Here is a 23,210-nt window from a genome sequence, read left to right as displayed (position 1 = left end):
ATTTACTTAATATATATAGCCTATATATAAATATTTATTATTATTATTATTTTTTAATAATAATTGTAATTTGTAAGAATTTGTAATTGTGTTTATACTACATTTGATTTATAAATTGACTTATAAAATATACATGGTCTTCCAGTCCTTAGAAAATAAAATATACCTACCAAAAATGTATTATTCTCAATAAAAAAAAAAAAAAAAAGTAATTAAAAAGCATTAGGCTATTTAACCGTTTTCTCTTTTATACACCAGAATGCTCCAAATTAATATTTTGGTTGTATTTGTTATAATAGCTGGATTGGTAGTAGCCTAATGCATTGCAAGATTTTTTTTTTTACTAATGTTCAATGCAATTAATGCAATGGCCGATCGTATTATTTGATTATTTATATAATTTAATTTATTTGTAGGCTAATAGTATACACTCAAGCAACAGGGCGTCGTAATCTGTCTTTTCTATTGCAACAACATTTTGTTAATGTAGCCTATCGTTAGGCATATTTAAAAATTGTATAATCTAATCTCCATATTTTGATGCAGCTGACTCTATTGCATTCACAATGCCATCTGTCCTTGAATTGGTTTAAAATGGACATGCGAGTTGAAAAAATAAAAAAACAACAGCATGCTATTATTATGTGGGGGAGAAACGGGAAAGATGAAAATACATATCCATCAGATATTCAGATATCCGTCGTTTCTCTTTTTCAACAGTTGCATTAGTGAAAAAATATCGTCTGTATTCGCATTGTTAAAATGAAGGGTTGCATGTAAGACACTAAAGCGTCCAGGTTCAATGGGTACAGCAGTTACAGAACCCAGCTATTACTCTCTTTCATTTGAATGTGAACTTATTGTTTTTTGAGGTTTGGAAACGTGACGCGACTATAGCCTATATACCGATATTATATATATATATATATATATATATATATATATATATATATATATATATATATATATATGAAAAAATCAAATTAAAAATACACAAATAAAACAAAATAAAGCAGAATAAAATTAAATGGACAGAGGTCTAATGGCGTATGTTAATTCGAATTTAAAAACGGTTTTAATTCATTCAGAAAAATATTTTAGGGTTAAATTGATATTTAAATAATATAACTCTGCTTAAGACAAAATATGAACTACCATAGCTAGTTATTCCTGTTCCTAGGCTAATTGAAAACGGCCGCAGTCTAATTAAACGTATTAAGACAGTGCTAAAAATTGTCACTATTTGTTAGGTAGGCTATTATTATCGATCATTACAGACAGTTCAAATCAACAAAAGCAACACATCAGACACCCACACACAAACACAAACACACACCCACCCACCCACCCACACACACACACACACACAGAATCCAGTTTGGACATCTCATAGAAGGACCATTTCATTTATTTTTGGACACGACATGAGCAAAATCTATCAAAATACCTGGATATTTACACTTGAACCAAACTGTCCAAGACATCAACTATTGTGATGCCCCTCTCCAGATCATGTGATAAAAGCCCTTAACACTTCAGACTTAAAAAGGCAAGATATTAATAGTTAAATAAACAATGCAGAATATTGTGCTTCCTTGACATATTGGACTCCAACAGTGTAACAAAGAATGGTCAATTCTGAGTAGTATGTAGATTTTGGATCATAAGACTCACAACACACAACAACACTTTCACAAGCAGCACATGGGGTAGTTTATAAGTGGATAAAAAACAAACAAACACTATATTCTGGAAGTATGACAAGGAAGGGATGTAAATTGAGAGGTGCAAAACTCTTAAAGGGACAGTTCAGCCAAAGTTCTCATGATTTATTCACCCTCATGATGTTCCAAACCTGTATGACAAAACAATATATTTTAAAGAAGGTTGGGGTTCAAACATTGTACCCTGACTTTCATTTTTATGAAGAAAATAAAATAAAATCAATAATTTATCAAAAAATCCTGGCACAACATAACTGAACTATCCCTTTAGAGAACTGAGATTACTTGGGTAACATCAATATAAACTTAAATTCGCTAGAATTTTGTGGTTAGATTCTGCTTACATCAGCGGTCTTTCACAGTAAAAAGACTCCCCCGCTGGCTGAGAAACAACAGCACTACTAATCAAAGGTGTTGGAGCCCCTCTTCTTATGACATATCACAGTCTCGCACTGGCCAAGAGACAAGAACAGCTTATCTCCACACATCTCACAGTCTGTTCGGTGCAGCGACACTTGGCCAGCCGTTGGAGAGGTCATCTCCTGAATTTGCGGAACTGCTTGCGGTAGGGCTGGGACCTCTTGTCTCTGTTATCGGGGGGCTTGTTGTAGATGTATGCAGAGGGTCCGGAATAGTCATCTGGGTTTTCTTCCATCATCTGCAGCTTGGCTTCAATGGCACGGATCTTTGCATTAACACTTTAAACAGTAGGAGAAAAAGAAAAGAAAACCTTCTTATCCAGTCCAAATGGGTCAATTTAGTCAATTTGAGCACAAGGCCATTTGGAAAGGGAGTAGATAAGAACAAAAACAGGAGGGAAACTTAAGGAGCAATTCAAAACCAGGAAGAACAGAAATAGGAAAAATGAAAGGAAGCTTAGAGGTAATGTCCCAAACCTCAGTGTAGTTGGCATCTCCTCTGCTTCACTGGACGAAGGATCTAAACTGGCCGGCACATTTTTGTCTCCTCTGAAGGGTTCAAACCTCTGAAATCCAACAAACACAGACCAGGATGGATACAAGACAGTTTGTGAGACAATGAGACAACATGCACTGAGGGGTTGTTTAACTGAAACACATTTGGTTGCATTAGAGACCAGAAAAACGAGATTTGGCTGCTTATTAGTCACATGCTCCCTTGGAATAGTGTGGGAAAAGTTGGGCTACGCAACATCATAAACATTCATTCCACTCAAAAATGTCCCTCCAACCACCCTTGTGACCATGAGGATGATAGCAGCTCATGAGAATCTGTGGGGAATAAAAACAAAGAGTGATTAGAAAATGCTTTAAAATGGGTGATGACACATATTCAGCCACTATAGAAAAAAAACTGAAAAAATGACAAGAAAATATTTTTATGATCAACTAAAAAAATCAAGGTAAAAATGCTTTCGCATGCATTTAAGTTCCAAAACGTGACGCTTTTGTTAAGTCAACCTGAATATTAACTGGCAAATGTGTGGGCTGGGACTTTATTTCTTTTCGGATGGGAATTTTATTTGTAAGGACCAATTTGTTTGGATCATGAAGAGTTAGCCAATGTTGATACTATTAGAAGCGCTTACTGTTCCAAACCTGAAATCCAAAGTAAACTTTGGCACATAACTACTGTACATGCACAAATTATACTTCATCAGAATAATCATTTTGAGCATCGCTATTACTTTTCAAAGCAATCAGACCTGGTGGATGGTAAAACAAGTGAAAAAAACATGGACTTTCAATGAATGACCATATCTAGGGACCAAAATATCAAATATCAATATCACCCTCCTTGAAAGTAGTCATTCCTGTTCATTTGTGATGTAAAAAGAATTTCTAAAAAAATGATTAGTCTTTTGTGTGAAAAAAAATCCAACATTTAAGTTGTTATTCACTGAAAATCTTGTCCTCCTCCCATTCGAGACTGGCATGTACAAGAAGGTTGCATCATAACAACATACTTTGCAAGGCCAAGCAAAGTTTCCACTAAAAAATGTCAAAATGTAGTTGTTTTTTCACTGGCTGCGCCTTGGTTTAAGCAGAAAAACATTGTGTAAAATAATGTAATAAAATAATGTTTTCTAATGAAATATAAGAGGAACATCTATCAAAGTAAACTTTGATTTCTTCTCTTGTAAAATCACATCCTTTTTCATTTTTCCTTTTCAAATACAGAAAACCATACAGCAACGTTCTTACAGTCCGTTTCTGATCCTATCCCTTACATTAAGTTACAATCAGTCATTTTCCTTTTATTTTCCTTTAGATCGCTACATTCCACCCAAACAAACTGTGCTCATGCATAAAGGGCAAACCATTTGTTATATACACCACATTATCAGAAAGCTCCAGTGAACCAGGGGGCTTCAAAGCGCACGGCTGATACAAACACAGCGCTGATACTCACACAGGTCTTGCTGTCAGTGAGATCGCCTGCAAACAGATCCACACAAACACTTTCACCAGCCTCACAATGAGCACAATGTTGGGTGGAGGTGGTCAGGAGGACCTGGAGACAGACCAGCCTGCTGCTACTTGTTGTCAACAACTCTGCACTGTTGACCTTGACCCTAGCCTGGTGTCCCTTTCCCCTCAGACGGGGAGGGGCAGAGGGGCGTGATTCTCAACCACACAGGATTTCCTCACTCCTAGCAGCAGCTGCCTATTGTTAAGGAGCAGGGAAGCCCGAGGAGCCCCTCTCTATAGCTTAACTATAGGTGTGATTCATGACCTTTATGGTATATTCCATGGAACAACTATAGAAAGCATGAATAATATGTCTAGGACTGACTGAAGTTACGGTACAGACTAGAAATGTACATTTCTGATGTAAAAATGTGAGTGGTGCACATGCAAAATTGCCCACCATGATGAAAGGGTCTTTTGGGTGGCTGTCAGGTAGTTGTTGTGGTTGCTAAGGTGCTCAGTGTTTTCAGCATGTTGTTAGGATGTTTTGAGTGGTTACTGGGTGGCTGTACTGTACATATATATATACACACATACACCTAAAAGACTACTAGGAACACCATACTAATTCTGTGTTTGACCCCCTTTCGCCTTCAGAACTGCCTTAATTCCACGTGGCATTGATTCAAGAAGGTGCTGAAAGCATTCTTTAGAAATGTTGGCCCATATTGATAGGAAAGCATCTTGCAGTTGATGGAGATTTGTGGGATGCACATCCAGGGCACGAAGCTCCCGATCCACCACATCCCAAAGATGCTCTATTGGGCTGAGATCTGGTGACTGTGGGGGCCATTTTAGTACAGTGAACACATTGTCATGTTCTAGAAACCAATTTGAAACGATTCGAGCTTTGTGACATGGTGCATTATCTTGCTGGAAGTAGCCATCAGAGGATGGGTACATGGTGGTCATAAAGGGATGGACATGGTCAGAAACAATGCTCAGGTAGGCGGTGGCATTTAAACAATTTCCAATTGGCACTAAGGGGCCTAAAGTGTGCAAAGAAAACATCCCCCACACCATTATACCACCACCACCAGCCTGCACAGTGGTAAAAAGGCATGATGGATTCATGCTCTCATTCTGTTTACGCCAAATTCTGACTCTGCCATCTGAATGTCTCAACAGAAATCGAGACTCATCAGACCAGGCAACATTTTTGGTGAGCTTGTGCGAATTGCAGATGAGTGGTACCCGGTGCTGTTGTAGCCCATCCGCCTCAAGGTTGTGCGTGTTGTGGCTTCACAAATTGCTTTGTTTTATACCTCGGTTGTGACAAGTGGTTATTTCAGTCAAAGTTGCTCTTCTATCAGCTTGAATCAGTCGACCCATTCTCCTCTGACCTCTAGCATCAACAAGGCATTTTCGCCCACAGGACTGCCGCATACTGGATGTTTTTCCCTTTTCACACCATTCTTTGTAAACCCTAGAAATGGTTGTGTGTGAAAATCCCAGTAATTTAGCAGATTGTTTAGCCTGGGAAAACCCAGGCAACTTCAGGCAAATTTAGATTTGCTCTGCAAGTAGTCTGGCAAAGAGCCGATGCAAGCCCATTTCTAATCCGTTGAAATCGCAACACCAATCAGAAACTTTGGGGCGAGCTTTACACGATGTGATGACAGCACAGCGACGATAAAGCAGATTTTGTAAATTAGATGGATGCCGCTGTGGAACATCACTCGTTCAAATCAGCTATCACGTCTGTTTTAAGCTATTTAAACTTTTAATTTTCTTTAAAACCCGAGCAAAGAAAAACACTCGAAGCCTTCATATCTATAAAAGAAGTTTACCCCTTTGGTGGCTAAACGAATAGATCTAAAGGGGGTCGCACACCGGACGCGAAGCGCCGCGTTTCAGAGCGCTCAAAATCCTAGAAGATGCTGTGGATGGCCTATGTACAGAAGCATGGCTGTAAGCTTCAAACTTCTCGTTCACTCAAGAGATTCCCGCTACAAGCTTGCAAATATGTGACAGTAAAAGTGAAAGTAAACGTTTGTCATTTGGTTTAGCCTAATTTTTATAAAGTGATCGAGTTAAGACCTGGAGCAAACCTGTGGTATTTAAATTGACAAAGCAAAAGTAACATTACACATTTATACCCATTTTCAAAATAACATTAGGTAAAATAAAACTATATAAAATATGCAAATATCTATAATAATAATAATAATAATAATAATGTTATTTTTAATAGGTTATGACATCTGTTTGTAATGTTGTATTTATTGTGCATTGGCTACTACTTATGATATGCTAGGACAGTCAATTGATCAACTAGATCACAGCACATCTCAATTCTCACACAGATGTGTCTTTGTGTTCCTCCGAGTTCATTCTTTCAAGGTAGCCTGGCAAGATTGGTCTCCATGAGAATGCAAGTCTATTCTTTAAATTGAGAAACAGCCAGTGTTACAAAAGATTTCTATATCAAATAAATGCTTTTCTTTTGAACGTTCTATTCATAACAAAACCCTGAAAAAATAATCACGGTTTCCACAAAAAATATTAAGCAGCACAACTGTTTCAACATTGATATTTAGCACTGATTTTTAATATAAAGTATGTTACAAATAGAATGTGTTATTTATTATCAATAATAAGAAAAGTTACTTGAGCAGCAAATTATCATTTTAGAATGATTTCTGAAGGCTCATGTGACACTGAAGACTGGAGTAATGATGCTGAAAATTCAGCTTTTTGATCACAGGAATAAATTACACGACTATAATACTGTTCCACTATATTATATATATAAATATATATATATATATATATATATATATATATATATATATATATATATATATATATATATATATATATATATATATATATATATATATATATATACACACACACACAAGACAAAAAAATTATATTTTTACTATATATATATATATATATATATATATATATATATATATATATATATATATATATATATATATATATATATATAAAAATATACAATAAATATACACACACACACACAAGTGTATATACACTCTTGTGTATATACACACAAGATTTTTTTTGGTTATTGAAGTCTATTTTGCTCACCAAGGCTGCATTTATTAGATTGTGTCCTTGGTGAGCAGAATAGACTTCAATAACCAAAAAAAATCTTACCATCCCTAAACTTTTAAACGGAAATTAATGTTTTTTTTTTTTTTTAAACCAATTTCATTTACTAAAGTAGGATAACAAAACAGAATCAAGTTGTTATCTAAAGTATATCTTTTTTTCATTTTTTTCTTAAAATCAAGCTCAAATAATCAACAAATAAATTAAACAAATAGTATATCTTATAAATGTTAATTTTATGTCAGCAATGATTTTATTTATTATTTCTTTAGTATGTTTAAATTAAATTGTGTGATATATTTACAAGCTTTATATCACCCACTCTGCTCTATAAGACATCAGCATCAGTCATTCAAATGTCAAACAGCAATAGATTAAAAAAATATATCTAATTTGAAAAATGATATTCTGGCTTCTAGATATGGCCTTCCTTCAATATAAGTATACTGGATTTTGTCCTGTTTTATCATCTGCAAAAATTTAAAGTCTGATCACTTAGAAAATAAAACGCTTGATTTCATTCATAATGCAAAATCAGTGCAGAATGGGTTACTAAAGGCTTGAGATTTTAACAAACCTCTAACCTTGTAATTAATAAAATAGTAAATGGCGATTTGTGATACTCACCTTTACCTGAGCGTGAGCCCAACGCACCACTAACTTCTTAGAAAGTGCCAATTTTCCATTCAGACATTGAATAGCCCGTTCAGCCTCCTGTGATGGACAGAAAACACATTTTATGATTCATGATGATCACAATCATACATGTCACTATCACAACCTCACACTATCTGAATGAAAAGAGTGAATTTTCACGCCTGATCATTCATTTACATTTGAAATCCTCTATTCGTCCTGCTCAAAGATCGTCTCTGAAGAGTCTCTTCTGAAGTCTTTGGATTCCAAACCTTCCTTTGGGTTTGCTACTTTCGTCTGTTGCTGGAAGCATGGCGTAATGATAGGGAACAATAATGGCTGATGATGGATCACTAGTTTTCCAAGCTCTCATGAAGGGCGTGAATGAGATCTATAAACACACATTTCCCCTTCAACAACACCCTTGGGACTGCCTCATATTACACTTCTTATCTCATCAGCTGTCTGGGTGCCTCTTAAGGACTTGCATATCGCTACTGGACCAAAACTCACACTTCCTTTGGTATTTTGGGTTGTTAATTCTTAGATGTTGTAAAGAAGAACAAACAAAACCTCTTTGGTGTGGAAGTTGACAAAGCAGTATCCTCTTGGCTGGCCCTCCAGAGGTCCTGACTTATGGAACAGGAAGTCAAACTGCTTCACTTTGCCAAACTTCTCCAGGAGCTTCACTAAGTGGTACCTGCAGGAACACAGAGTGAGGAATTTTTACTTTGAAGACTATTTGCCTTTTTGCAAAATACCTCCATGATGAGAATACCAAGGACACTGGATTCACAAGCAATTGCATCCATGATGCTTTCTTTAGCAAACGCGACAAATAACTGTACTGACCAAGAATAAAAAATGAATGATAACCATTATTACAACCACAAGGGAATAATGCATGTCTTGGAATCATAATTCTTTGTAAGCAAGGCTTGATCAGAATGACAGGTCTCTTTACACCTTTTTAGCTGCGGTAAATCTTTTATTAACACAATACAAAGGATACAGCAGTGGGACAATGAGGATATAAAAAAACGGAAGACTGAATTCCCTCAAGAGTTTAATTTAAGACAAACAATTACAACGAGTGCAGCTTCTATAACTTCTGTCCGGTAATAGCCAATAGAAGATATGGGAAATGACTACCTTAAGCACCTTATTATTGTCAAACAAAAAACAGTTACTGATTAAATCGGTCAAATGTTGTTTTGGACCCCATTGACTTTCACTTGATAAACACATTGGAAATATTCTTCAAAATCTCTTTTTGTGTTCCACAGAAGGAAGAAAGTCATTGGGATTGACAGCGATGCCATTTTGAAATGTTGCAAGCCAGATTTAAATTCACAATGCCCATATGATCCCCATGCAGTGTTGCCAAGTTTGCGGTTTTCCCGCGGAACTGGGCTACTTTAACACTGTTTCCGCAGGCTATTTTTCATGTCCACGGGTTAAAGTGACCCCAATTATGTGATATTTAGCCCCAGAAATGCTAATTTTAGCAGGGAACCCTGCCAAAAAACATATATTTTACCCCCCACAATGCATTTTTTTACCAGGGAACCCCCACAAAATGTGACTGGGCTTGTTTTGGGCTAGTTTTCAGTTGCAATTGGGCGGGTTTTGTTGGGAAAACCTGGCAACCCTGTCCCCATGGGTCAATGTGTCAGAACAAGCCAACATGAAATGGCATCAACATCTCATTCTACTTATAAATCGTGTCATTTTTCCAAGTGAGAGTAGAATGTGCATCTGTTGGGAATTGAATTAAAATCGCAAAAAGTGGGTGTTGCATACCAGATTGGATCAGGCCACTGGCATGGTCTCTATATGAATAAAACATTATTAAAAATATATATAGGCTTCGGTGGCACCTATGAAAGAAAAGTAACTGGTCAATTTTTTGATTGCAAGTAGAAAGCGCTTCTAAAACAGGAATAATGAATTTCTTTCCAAAAGAACTTCACGCTGAACCTGTGCTATTCAAACAAATAGCGAGTACAAATAGGCTTCTTCAAACAACCACATCCACAGCATTCGAGAGCAGTCTAGCATGCAGTCCACACATAAGACAGAACATTTGCAAGTACCCTTGCTTCTGCATGTTCACCTGTACGTCATCCAAACCGTTAACATTTAATGTGACTTGACGCTGCATGAACACCACTCCATTTGCCCCCAAAGTTTTTTCAGTATGTTGGCAACATTTAATGCAATGTCAATATGTCAATGACATGACGCTCTTTTTTAGTCTATTTATTTATCCTAAAGGAGATTTAAAAAAAAAAAAAAAAAATCACTATTTTACATTTTTTTTTTTTACTTTATGCCATTAAAAGCCTCATTAAAAAAGTAAAAATCTTGAAGGAAAAAAACATTTTTGTCTTGTTTGTAGTCAAAATATCAAAAAAATCTTACATTAAGAAACATTTAATAGACAAGTAAAAAATATTGTCTTGTTTTGGGAAAAAATAACTCAAAATTAAGAGTTTTTTGCTTAAAATAAGCTAAATAATCTGCCAACGGGGTAAGAAAACTTGTTTTCTGTTTGAATTAAGATTATTTTGTTTACCCCATTGGCAGATTATTTTTCTTATTTAAAGCAAAAACTCTCTAATTTTGAGTTATTTTTTCCCAAAACAAAACAATTTCTTTTGCTTGTCTAGTAAATACTTATTGTTTTAAGAATTTTTAGAAGTTTGGACTAGAAACAAGACAAAAAAGCATTTTTTTTTTTTGCAGTGAGTATTTTTATAAACCTTATTACTTACAAAATCAAAATAAGCTGCGAATCAGTTTGTTTTTTTGTGGATGTATTTTTTTTATATTATAAACATAAAACTTTAATTTTTTATGTGATGCAACCAGTGGGCAGAAACATGAAGGGGCAAAAAAACAGAAATTATATCACCCTCATTACGTTATGTCAAGGTCAATAAGTTTTCATCTTGGCTGCTCTTACTTGCCATTTACCTTCAAGTAAATATGAATTATTTTGTCACTAGAGTTGACTTTGTCTCCAATTATTCATCTTGACATAGGGTGATGAATGTGGCATCACATGGGCATCCCCCACAACCAAATTCCAAAGATGCAGTAATGCAGCTCAGGAAGGCATCCAAGCATTTCCTTCAGCTGAGAAAAGGCTGGGAAAGCTTAAAGACGTGCTAAGGATAGGATAAACAACAACACATTTGTGGAACTACTACCTATGTTGTAGTTCTTCTAGCATGACAGCCAGAGTGGTCTGGGAGTAGCCTCCTAAACCGAGACAAGGAGATGCCTGGGATTTCTTTGTTTTCGGGTGGTTAAGGTTATTTTTAATCCTGGAAAGGTAGGAATGCAGATAGAACTGGGGGTCCTGGCTTCAGTATTAATGTTTTCCCCTCCCGTCCCAGGAGCTTTTCTCCAAGTAGTATTTCGCACTTTCCCAGCCACCACCCTCTCGCGCTTGGGCCATGGGATCTTCCTGACTTGCCGCAGATTGAAGAATTGATAGTGGCTCGACTCAAAGAGACAACCTGCATATTTTTTTAAGACCACAATGCACATCCCTTGAGGGCCATAAAATGTGCTGTGGGGAGGAAGAAGGGGTCTGTCCAAGGAGCTTGGAGTATTTTGTGTTGACATGAGCCAAGCATGTCATCTGTTTGGAACAAAATTATCGGAGCGCTGCTCACCCACCTGCAACGTCTTCCGTTTCAGTATCGCTACGCAGTGTGCAAACCTTGAGAAACACCGCAGCATAGAATCAAGAAAACAGCACGGATATCAAGGTCAAGAAGCGATTCCAACAGACACGTGTCTATTTCAGATGATTGGAGGGTGTGGTCTAAGGCCAATGCCGTTTTCCTCCTCAGCCGTCCCATCGGATAGGGCCTCCTGTTCCCTGCTGCCCACGTAACAGACAATGCAAAGCAGAGCTCCAAAAGCACAAACAACCTGCGGCACATGGTAGATCCATCACCGGCCCTAAATGGGCCCCAGCGGAGCATGGACAGGTCAATATGTCAGCCTGTTATTACGACAGCAGCCCCTGCTTTGTGTGAATGGGCCGCGTCCGCCACACTACAGGCGTTTACTGTGGGAAACGAACCCTGAAAGAAAGAGTTTGTATGTTTCTTTAAGAGTGGCTGTGTATACGTGATGGGGTGGAGCTCTATAAATGTTGACGGATGTTTTCATTAGATGGAAATACGAAGAAACGCTGTCATCGCCGTCCTCATCATGGGTCATCAATCTTCAGCACCTGCCGCCAGCATGTCACTCAAACTGCAGGATTTAGGCCCCGATATACTTCAAGCAAAACTGAAGAACTGGTGTGATGTCATTTCAAATAAAGTCAGGCCAAACCAAAGTTTGTTTGCAGTTTGTTTTGGTAGTTCGAAAAAGGAACTTTTTTAGAAAGTTTGCTCCGGCTGGTAAGCACCATTGGTCGATGGTGATTAAGTAACAGTTGTGGCTCTGTGGCTCCACCTTCATTGACATGGACATCTTCTCCGTTTCACTTCTTCTGTTCAGTCGATCGAAGTCAGATGAGCAGTGATGGCAGTGATACTTAGTAACGCGTTACTCTAATCTGACTACTTTTTTCCAGGAATGAGTAATCTAACGCTGTACTATTTCCAAACCAGTAATCAGATTCAAGTAATTTATTCAAGTTACTGTGAGTTACTATTTTAGTAATTTTCCTTGTAAAAAAATTAAAAAAATATATATTTTTGCTTTCTTCTTGTATCCCGGGGAGAGTATTTTTTCAGGAAATATTTTTTAATTTAAACTTAAAAAGTCAGTAGATACATTGTTAAAGTAACTGTTAAAAATCCACTTCCAATAAAGTGAGTGTTGGCAAAAACGGTTGTCATTTCTATGTTGAGGCGGCAGGAGCGTTGTCAGCAACTGCTGAATGTAACTAATAAAGTAACTTGTAATCTTACTTAGTAACTTTTAAAATCCAGTAATCTGTAAAGTAACTAGTTACTTTTTAAAGGAATAATCAGATTACTTTTTCAAAGTAACTGTGGCAACACTGCAGATGAGAGTAGAAACATGAACATACCGGAGAGCTGCTTTGTAGACGAAATCTAAGTTTGAATTCTAATTTAAAACACTGACACTGTATTTTCATATTTAATACCATAAAGCTGCTTGCTTTAAAGCAATCTATTGTATAAAGTATAAATAGAAAAGCCTGACAATACCGGTCACGGAATGGTGTGTATTCAAATGCACGTCTTCACGCACGAAAACTCAGGAGATACCAGGAGAATGCATTACACACAGACTGTACAAGATACAGGACAAACAACTACCACAAACTAGGGCTTTTATACACAAACTAAGGAGCTCATTAACAAGGCACAACTAAAACTGAGGAACCTAATCAAATCAGTTGCTGTGGAGACAAACCAACCCAATCTCGCGGCAATTTGTACGTATTTTATGAGGTGGCTAATTCCTATGATTTCGTACAAATGACCTAACCTCAAACCCCCCCCCCCCCCCCCCCAAAAAAAAAACCTACCTGTTATTGTTGTTTAAAAAAATCATACAAATTCATGAGTGAGGTCGTACGAATTGCCACCAAGTGCAAATATGTACGAATTGGTCATGATGAGACAGCGTTGGACAAACAGGTGGGAAACAAGGATGACTGAACTAATAGAAAAACTGAGAAGCTAACTAGAAACAAAACACACACAAAAAAAAAACTAATGAAAACAGAACTGACATGTAACAACATCACTCCTAAATATATTTAAACACTGTGGTATTCTGCCATGTTTCTCACTGACACACCCCCAACTCATAAAGGTCGGGGCTTAAAGAAATGTCTGAGCTTTCCACTTGTTATGACATTGTGGTGATGATCATGTGCGTTTATCTCATGAATATGATTTTAACGACATGACCTGAATGCACCATTAGCCCTACTCTAAATTAGCTCCCCCAAAATGAGTTCCTAGAAATAAAATCATTCCTATTCCCTGCAGTGCGAATACGCCAAAATCGGGGTATTTCAGCCATTAGTTTTAGGAACTATGAAAAGGTTTCTCAGGTGAGAAAGCCCCTATAGAGATACAGATATTGGCTAGTCTCATTAAACTTTCTAGTTCTCTATGATCTGAAACGCTTTATATCAGGACACTGATAAATAGCTTTCCAGTTCTAAAATGATTATGACAATGAGACCGTTCTAGAAGTGCCTGATTCCTCTGGAAGTGTACACTAGTGGATTGAGACACACCCTAGACAGAGAGTTTGAGCAGGGCTGATTCAACAGGTGGAAAGTATGACACTTGTGCAATTTAAGCAATGTGACTTGTCATGGTGCCCAAGCACTGACTATCAGCATCATACATTTATAATACGTTTCAGTGGAAAAGAAACAAGAGGAATTGAGCAACTGCTCATTTGTGTCCAGAAACCGTAATTTTCCATCTAGCTACAGCTTGTGATTAATGTAATGATGATGGTGAAACGTACAGTCAGTAAGGTAGATGGATTAGCACTCAGAAGAGACTGTTTATACTGAAAGAACAGAATGATTTCCCTTTTGTCTGACTGAAATTTGTTGGTGACTATTTGCAGATCTGTAAATGTGAACTATACCGGCTTTTCCAAACCTGTGATGTATTGAGATCAATCATATTAAATAAAAAATAAGGCTGTTTGTAATGTGGCATGATGGAATGAATGACAAAAAAAGTGTTTAAACGAAATACTCTTACATCAGAATCTAAGCTTGAAGTCTCACAGCTGATGTTTCCTATATTTCAATTTCCAAAACGATACTTTAGCTTGCAAATTTAGAGCAAACTGACAGATGATAATTGGTTGCAATTATCTTTATTAATAATATAACATAAGAGAGATAAATGAGGTGTTCATATTGTGCTTTTGTTTTTAATCCCAAAAAAACTACTGTGTAAATCTCATAAAAACTGTCAACAGATGTCATATTTCACACAAATATTTTTGCATTTAGAAATTAATCTTATATTCTAGGCCACTAGATAATTTTTTGCATTGTGACAATTTTTTATTATAATTAAGCATGTCGCTGTCATGAAAAATATCATGCAAAAAATCTTAATGGTCCTTTTTGACTTAATACATTTTAAGTTTTTTTTCAAGCTTTTCTTTTGATTTTTGGGCGAAAATTTAAAAGTCCGAATTTTTCACTCGAGATTCAGCCTATGAAAGCTGACATATTGAGCTGTGGTAATCATGTCGGCAACATGAGTTTGATCTCCTTCTGCTGCTTTCTGCCTTCTCTTCCTTTCCTCTGCTATCGGCTATACAAAAACAAACACTGCATGTGAATGGGGTTGGCTAAGGTCCTGTTTACACCTGGATAAAAACATCTGCCAGATGTAGAAGTTTCTCTTAAAGCCAATACGGAAGTGACTTAAACTGCAATTCATCGACTGGCCACCAGAAACAGGCTCCAAGAGAGAGAGCAGAATCTCATTGAGCCCCATATTAAAATGACCAACTTTACAGCAGAAAAAAACACGTTTACAGCCTGGTGCGAATTGTGGTTTTGGTCTATATGGCTAATTTTGCCCTTCATGACAACTTTGGGGAGGTGAATTCTTTTTATAGCTCATCCGTTTCAATTATATTAAGCTTTAAAGTTCTTCGTAATTAAGGGTGTGGCAACTTTGAGTGACAGGTGGATTGCCGTTTGTCTGCTGTCTGTTAGTCATCATGTTACCTCAGCTCCAGCCACATCCTCACCTCTTTTCACATTTTCAGGGAGTGATGCTCTGCCAAGATGGCAACGGGCAACTTTAGGCTCTTCAGAAATGGCACGGACACAACGTCCATATATATATATATATATATATATATATATATATACAGTCTATATTTTTACAGTCTATGATTAAAAAGATTAGAGTGCACACTCCAAAAGCAATGTGGTTACATGCTTTTCTGGCTACTTTATTTACACCTGTATTGAAAAACCGATGATACGTTTTTCTGTTCAGCCTATAATTGTCTGAGGCTACTTTTATTTTGACAGCAGCAAGAAAGGCAGTGCCTGTCCTGAACTAAAATTTCTTGATTTCAAACTATGCTGTGCTATATCTAGTTGGCCACTGTCATATTTCACGTTTACTGTGTGCTGGATGTAAAATTATCAGTACCTGGTCTTTATTTGAGAAAATATGATTCCAGTGCTCACACATTTACCAGATTACTGACTGTTGGTTACAGTTACTTGCTTTGTATGTTTCAAATATTTATTTATTTGTGAAAAATACCATAATAGGATTACATAATCAAGTTACTAAAGCATAAATCAGATAATAATTTTTTATCAAGTTCAACTTTTTTTATATTTTGATCAATTTTACTATTAATTATTTCTAATTTAGTAAATTGCAGCAATTGTTATGCATGTTATTTAAATAAAATATTGAAATATCATATGTACTGGCCACCCTTCTCTCTAAGAAATTGGTTTCGGCCATCAAAAACATTCGGCCAGCAAACAAGATTGTTAACAGGTGTAAACAAATCCAAAAGGCCAAACTGCTGTAAGAGGTTATTGTGTTATAAACATTTGATCCATTGCCATGAATACCTCAAAGCATTTACCTCATCATCTCCTTGGTTTCTTCATAAATCTCTCTGATGATCCATCCACAACTGCTACAGTGCAATACCTAAAGTACATTTTTACCTCCCAACTCAATTACTACTCTCAATTATCCACTTACTTGGAAACTCCAGAAAAAAAATCCCTTAGGGTGAACGCTGACCCCACATAGCAGGACTTTACCACTGTGTGTCTGCGTGTGTGTGTGTGTGTGTGTGTGTGTGTGTGTGTAGGATCTGCAGGACCCTGAAGTGAAACTCTCTACTACAAACACTCCCAGCATGTGAACTAATTAATCTTCCCAATCACCAGCCTGTGGGCATCACGGCTGTTTTCATTCAAGCAGGTTATTTAAAGAAAAACAGAAGAGCGAGAGGGAAGGAAACGCCTGTCTAGACGCCAGCCCGGGCAAGCCGTACATTTTCCAGGGGCACTCTCGCAATGTGTGCTATTTCTCTCGCGCTTCCCTTCCGTGTCACCCAGCCACCCCCTCTCCACCTTGAGCAGCCACTACAGGTTCACAAAGTAAACACGCCAGGTGAATGAGAAATGATGGCAGCCCCTCAGCAAAACAGGTCTCCACGGCCGAGCGGCTCTCTTTAACACGCCTTGTCGTCATCTGCTCATTCTCCAGCACAAAGACACACTTGGCTAATCAATCACCCAGGCAGGGCCGCAGGTCTGCCTCAGAGGCAGTGCAGCACTGGTTTTCTGGCAAAAACTCACTCTGTGATTTTGGGGTCAATGTTGCCGATCCAGAGCCGATGACCGTCCTGTGCCGAACCACCTGACAGGATGGAGGCATTCTCCACAGTCTCTGAGGCAGACTGCATTAGGGGCCTGAGAAAAGTCAGAGAGCTATTTCAGTCATATTCAGGTAAGTGTGTGTGTGTGTGTGTGTGTGTGTGTGTGTGTGTGTGTGTGTGTGTGTGTGTGTGTGTGTGTGTGTGTGTCTATCTGACTTTAACTATCTATGCATCTATGTCTGTCTATCTTTATCTACCTGAATTTGTGTGCATCTATACTGACTGAGTCTGTCTTTATCTACCTGACTGTATCTATCTATCTATCTATCTATCTATCTATCTATCTATCTATCTATCTATCTATCTATCTATCTATCTATCTGTCTGACTATCTATCCATGACTGTGTCTGTCTGTCTGTCTATCTATAACTGTGTCTGTCTATCTATCTATCTATCTATCTATCTATCTATCTATCTATCTATCTATCTATCTATCTATCTATCTATCTATCTATCTATGATACGCAGATTAAATGCAGAATGAACACGATAATGTCAACGATATTTTACATTTTCATTTGTCGATTAGAAACAAGCAAAAACACTGTAAGAAAACTGATACTGATAAACAATATAAATTAAGTCGAAAATAATTAGTTATACACATCAATGGCTGTTGGGCTAACACATAGCAAGCAATGTTAATAGATTACGTTAGCAAAACACTCACCCTCCTCTCGTATTCCTCTCCTCTTTTCTCTAAAACTAAACTAAAGATGCTATTTAGAAAATGTGGTGGCGCTGCCTCAAAACCTAATATTCATCTCGTATATATGCCACACGAACGAGTCAGACAAAAACATTGAATGCAACCAGTTAGCTTAGCATCCCTAACATCAACAACGGCGCCACAGAGTGACGTTAACAGCATATTCTGATGACGCAAAACACTACAATGCGATGACATGTGCCCTTGAGCTGCTCATGTTGTCAAAAAGTGACTGTACTGCAAGCCATGCCTGCTAGGACACATTTTTCTACGTGAGGAAAGTAGGTATGGGTGAATTACACTTGTATTGTTTATCACATTAGATGGCTCAATGTATTTGTAGCTGCTCGCAGTGTCTGTTTGAGTGTGTGTGTGTTTGATTTCTGTAGGCTACTGCTCATAAGTAGCGTCATGGCATTGCTGTGTTTCACTTCAGTCACTCCGTCAGCTCCGTCATTTGTCATGTACTACATACACTACATACAGTGTGGTAATGCACACTTGCGTTAAAATGAACAGTTTGTCTTTGCTGAAGAAAAATCATGGAAAATTCGTATTCCTTGTAAATTATTCCTTGGGTAATGCCTGGAAACATTTTTATTAATGAAAACCACACAAGGCATAAATAATTGGAAGGCAAAGTAAAGCACGCGTGTGCAGTTTTGTTTCAGAACATGATATCGATGATATATCATTGGTAAAAGTGTCGTTTTAGGTTGCCCTATCAGATGAAGAATTATTTCATTTTTACTAACAGACTTCTGTTCTTAAAATGTTCCATTTTAAGCACTTTCTTCTCGTATATGATGAATAATCATCTTAAAACGACTTACTTCTCATCACTGTATGTAAAATAGAATAATATTTAATTAGCTAGATATTTTATGTAGAAAAATAAACTGATTGCACTGGGTAAATGTTAGAAAAATGGAAATAAATGCCTTTTTTTAACACATTTTAAAATCATATAACATTGTTAAATTAACACTCTTCACCCAGTTTTACAGTGTGTGTGTGTGTGTGTGTGTGTGTGTGTGTGTGTGTGTGTGTGTGTGTATTAGGGATGCAACAATACAGTTTGTCCACGGTTCAATAAAAATTTTTACCACGGATTTCGGTTCGGTTCGTTTTTTTTGTCATTCTATTCTTAGGCGATTGGAACAGAAAGAGGTTAAGGAGAATTTTTTAAAATTGTAATACTCTTTTCTTTATTTTAACTTAAACCTTGTACACATTCCTAGTGTATTGTATAATATAAAATAAATATAGGCTATATAAAGATTTACAGTGGCAGCTCAGAGATGTACAGTAGCATTTAAGTATGAAATTGAATAAATAAATGTAGGCTATAATTAAAACTACATAGTCTTCAATATACAACATTGATTGAAAGCTAGTGTATTATTACTTATTCAAGAGCAGTGAGTGATTTTTTTTTTTCTTTGTCTATTTTAATACCTCTATAATTTTAGAGGTGAACTGTCCCTTTAAGGACAAGCGTTAACAATCATTAGGCTGCACTGCTAAGACCTGCTCGGTCTCATATACAGACACATGCGATTTTACTTTCACTTTAGACATAACCGACTGTGTTTATATATGTTGCGTTTGACAGTATTAGCGCAGTATGACTACTTTGTCCAGTAATCATGTGTCAGCGCATGTAAAACGTCAATGAAATGTTAAACCGGCAAGGCTTTAAAACGCGGCTAAACACCCCCTAACTTTAGCGCATATGATTGGATATTTGCTCATATCAGCGCGTAGACTCACAGGCACACTCAAACAGAGCCCAAATAAACTGAGATAAATATTTCAAAAGAAGAGAAATATAAATAATTAATTAAATGCAAAAAAACAAAAAACGCAATTCAAAAGCGCGTATTGAACCGTGAATGCCTTACCCAACAGTTCAATATTATTTTGAGTATTGTGGCACCCCTAGTGTATGTGTGTATATATATAATTTTGTGATAATAATATTATAAGAAATAATATTTTCTTGTTCTGGGCGCTCGCACGTGTGTGTGTGTGTGTGTGTGTGTGTGTGTGTGTGTGTGTGTGTGTGTGTGTGTGTGTGTGTGTGTGTGTTCACGGTTATATCCACAGATTGTGCGGGCCATGTAATACAGAAATAATATTCCAATCAATCGCGGGTGGATGAGAAATAAATCATTGTGTTCATTTACGTTTTTATCGAGATAATTATTCTGGAAATCCATTAAATATGCAAATCGCATCCAATCCTAGCCGTGGGCGTTCACTTCCAAGTCTCCAGTGCGCGACGCCCATCAAAACCCAACGTTCAGGAGAGAGCCTCAAAACCAGTGTAGAAAATAGCCTATTACTTATTAGTTAGGATGTTTTTGGATCTAAAAACCACACGAACATCATTAGTTGACCTCAGACAACAGTATAAAAAATTAAAAAGCCAGTTCATGACACCTTTAAAGGGATAGTTCATGACACCTTTAAAGGGATAGTTCATGACACCTTTAAAGGGATAGTTCACCCAAAAATGTAAATAAAAATGTACCCATAATTTACTAACCCTCAAGCCATCCTTTGTGTATATGACATCCTTCTTTCAGACAAATACAACCAGAGTTATTTTAAAACATGTTCTGGATAATTGAAGCATTATAATGCCAAATAATGGCAGAACAAAATTTGAAGTGCATCTGGCTCCGGGGGGTTAATAAAGACCTTCGGAACTGAATCGTTGGGTTTGTGTATGAAAAATACCACTTTTTGGGCTTCAAATTTTGGGCTGCCAGTTACTGCACAGACTCGTTTAACAAAGCTGATAACGGTGGAATTCGCGACCATAGCTGGCAAACGATGCTTTCTGGATACGCACACTCTCTAAGAAGGCCCCTCTTCTGAAAAGTACACTTTACTATAATTGCTCGGCTGGGCCAAAGTGTTGTGATTTGTCAAATGTCTTACTAAACCGCAAGTTTCAACATTCAGCCAGACTTTATTTTGCATATGCTTTTGGCGGGAAATATTTAAATGAGGAATACTGTGACATGTTTGTTCCCGTAAGCAAACTCAAGACTTTTCAGGGAGTTCAGAAACCGTGTGCACTGATAGAGATTAACTCCTTTAGAGTGGCTGGCTTTGTGGCTTTTAAACTCGCAACAAATCAATGGTTGTATAACATCATTTGCGAGCCACACTCTCTTTTACGCTGGTGTAAAAGCAGTGGCCAATACAGCATGAAATCCAACCACCGGTTTACATTACCCCAACCATGCCAATATGCTACACTGTCTTAGTTTTTACTGTAAGGACTTTAACAGTTCACACTGTAAACATTTCTTTGATGAGGTGAGCTCACGCAATGAGGGTAATGCCAACCGTTCTCATTCCTACTGGTATAAATCAAACGGCAGCGCACTGTAACCCACAGACCACCTGTGCAACAGTTTTTCTGCTTGACGGCCCCTCTAAAACCTGCCATCGGCTCTTCTCCATCCACACCCCTTGGACCAAAACACCCGTGTCGGACAACTCCCATCTCCCAAGGACAACAAGAAGAGTCACGCTTTTCATTTTTTTGAGCTGCATCTAACCATAACAGCTGCGACTCCCAATTGAACCTGCAACATGCATCATCAAGGGCTGATAAAAATCGCGGCTCGTGTGTGTTTGGGGAAAAGGTGTAGCAGCTGCTATCAGACCCGTGCCATCGAGTTATCTTTATCACAGCAACTGTAAAAACACATAGCCAAACTTTTTTCATTCGTTGTCCTTTGGAGAAGCAGAAGCCAGGCTGTATTTTGACTAGTGGGATACCTCACACTAGCCATAACAAAGAAGCACTGACAGAGGCGCAAGCAACCCGTGAGGTAGCTCTTTCCAGAGCACCTGCGCTGTTGTTACAGTCCATTCTGATAAACAACCTCCATTTGAAGATTTATGCTACGAAACTGGGGAAATAAAGCACCAGCAACACACACATCGCAGGACTTGCAGTCTTCACTAATGAGCTGATGAGTTGAATCAGATGTGTTCGATTAAGGAGACAGTGTTGGGGGACCTCCAGGACCAGGATTGAGGACCACTGCCCTAACCCTGAGAATTAAACTCAGCACTGTTTGTGCTACGGACATGAATGATACGTCAAATCGCGCAGCTTGAGGGGAGTTGTGCTATTACTTTTCTTAGCCATCAGACTTACAATTTTCACCTGGCGGAGTATAAACAAGTTGGAAAATGTATAAACTTACATTGAAGGAAAGTCCTGAGACATATCAAGGGACTAAAATCTTAGTAAAGAGAGGTTTTTTTTTCTCCTACGTGAGCCAACTAAGAAACCACCCAGAACACCCTTGCAACATCATAAAACATGCTAAAAATGACGTGGAGTTGACGTTTGCACACACACATTTATTTTCTTAAAATGTAAAAAAAGAAAAGTTAGTTTTAACACGGATTGTTTTATATATATATATAACAATCCATGTTAAAACTAACTTTTCTTTTTCAAAAGAGAGTACGCTCTAAAGGAGTACAATGTGTGTGTGTGTGTGTGTGTGTGTGTGTATATATATCATATAATAACACACAATGGCTTGCTATGATATAAAATCATAGCAAGCCATTGCATCTATGAATTGTATTTTAATGTATTTTTTAAAGATTCAATTTTAGTTACAAACTGTATTTTAAATATAACACATTAATATATATATATATATATATATATATATATATATATATATAATTTAATCTTTTAAAAATACATTAAAAATACAAGATGCAATGGCTTGCTATGATTTTTGTGACACAAATGCTACATACTATATATTATTTTTTAAAAAAAACCTCAAGGTTTTAATTTATCAAAGAATGAAATTCTTGAGAAAAAAAACTTGGCATAATGTTTTTAATATTATAATAAGCAGTGGTTAAAATTGTAAACATTATTAGAAAAACATTTATCTGCCAAACCAGAGTCATGTGGTTTAACATTCAGAAACCTGCAGAAAAAAAACAGGAAATTCTAAAATGTAGATGGCTCCTGCTGACCCTCATACCGGTCAGTCGAGGTCAATAAAGAATTACCAAGGTCAAAATTATCTGATCATTTGACCTTTTTATAACAATAAAATACTATTATATATTTACTTCTGATAAAAATTATACAAGTTTAATCAACTATATAAAACCAACAT

General features: G+C 37.0%; 2 protein-coding genes across 8 annotated transcripts in view; one reads left to right on the top strand and one right to left on the bottom strand.

Annotated features, from left to right (window-relative positions):
- Positions 1–1,390: 1,390 nt before the first annotated feature.
- rbm18 (RNA binding motif protein 18) lies at positions 1,391–18,007 on the bottom strand. 2 transcript variants are annotated; one of them, XM_067432699.1, is made up of 6 exons: positions 17,989–18,007; positions 17,238–17,351; positions 8,468–8,594; positions 7,886–7,972; positions 2,621–2,709; positions 1,391–2,422 (listed from the first exon to the last, which is right to left on the bottom strand). In XM_067432699.1, the coding sequence occupies exons 2-6, from the start codon at positions 17,342–17,344 to the stop codon at positions 2,260–2,262; spliced, it is 573 nt and encodes a 190-aa protein (XP_067288800.1). In that variant the 5' UTR covers positions 17,345–17,351; positions 17,989–18,007; the 3' UTR covers positions 1,391–2,259. The 2 variants fall into 2 exon arrangements, with proteins under 2 accessions (XP_067288800.1, XP_067288801.1); XM_067432700.1 differs by having other exon boundaries at positions 7,892–7,972.
- The window catches only part of mrrf (mitochondrial ribosome recycling factor), an 18,437-nt gene continuing 12,501 nt past the window's right edge, over positions 17,275–23,210 (top strand). Inside the window, exon 1 of one of the 6 annotated variants that reach the window (XM_067432696.1) lies at positions 17,275–17,388. Coding sequence is in view for 1 of the 6 variants with exons in the window: in XM_067432693.1 (XP_067288794.1) it covers positions 17,307–17,388 (82 nt within the window). In the remaining 5 variants the exon portion in view is untranslated. Of the gene's footprint in view, positions 17,389–18,165; positions 18,313–23,210 lie in introns of those variants that run through there. The other 5 variants (XM_067432693.1, XM_067432694.1, XM_067432695.1 and 2 more) reach the window with 5 other exon arrangements.

The sequence above is a fragment of the Pseudorasbora parva genome, chromosome 23, assembly GCF_024679245.1.
Source record: "Pseudorasbora parva isolate DD20220531a chromosome 23, ASM2467924v1, whole genome shotgun sequence".
In the NCBI taxonomy this organism is placed as follows: Eukaryota; Metazoa; Chordata; class Actinopteri; order Cypriniformes; family Gobionidae; genus Pseudorasbora; species Pseudorasbora parva.
This window is presented reverse-complemented; position numbering and strand designations above follow the sequence as displayed.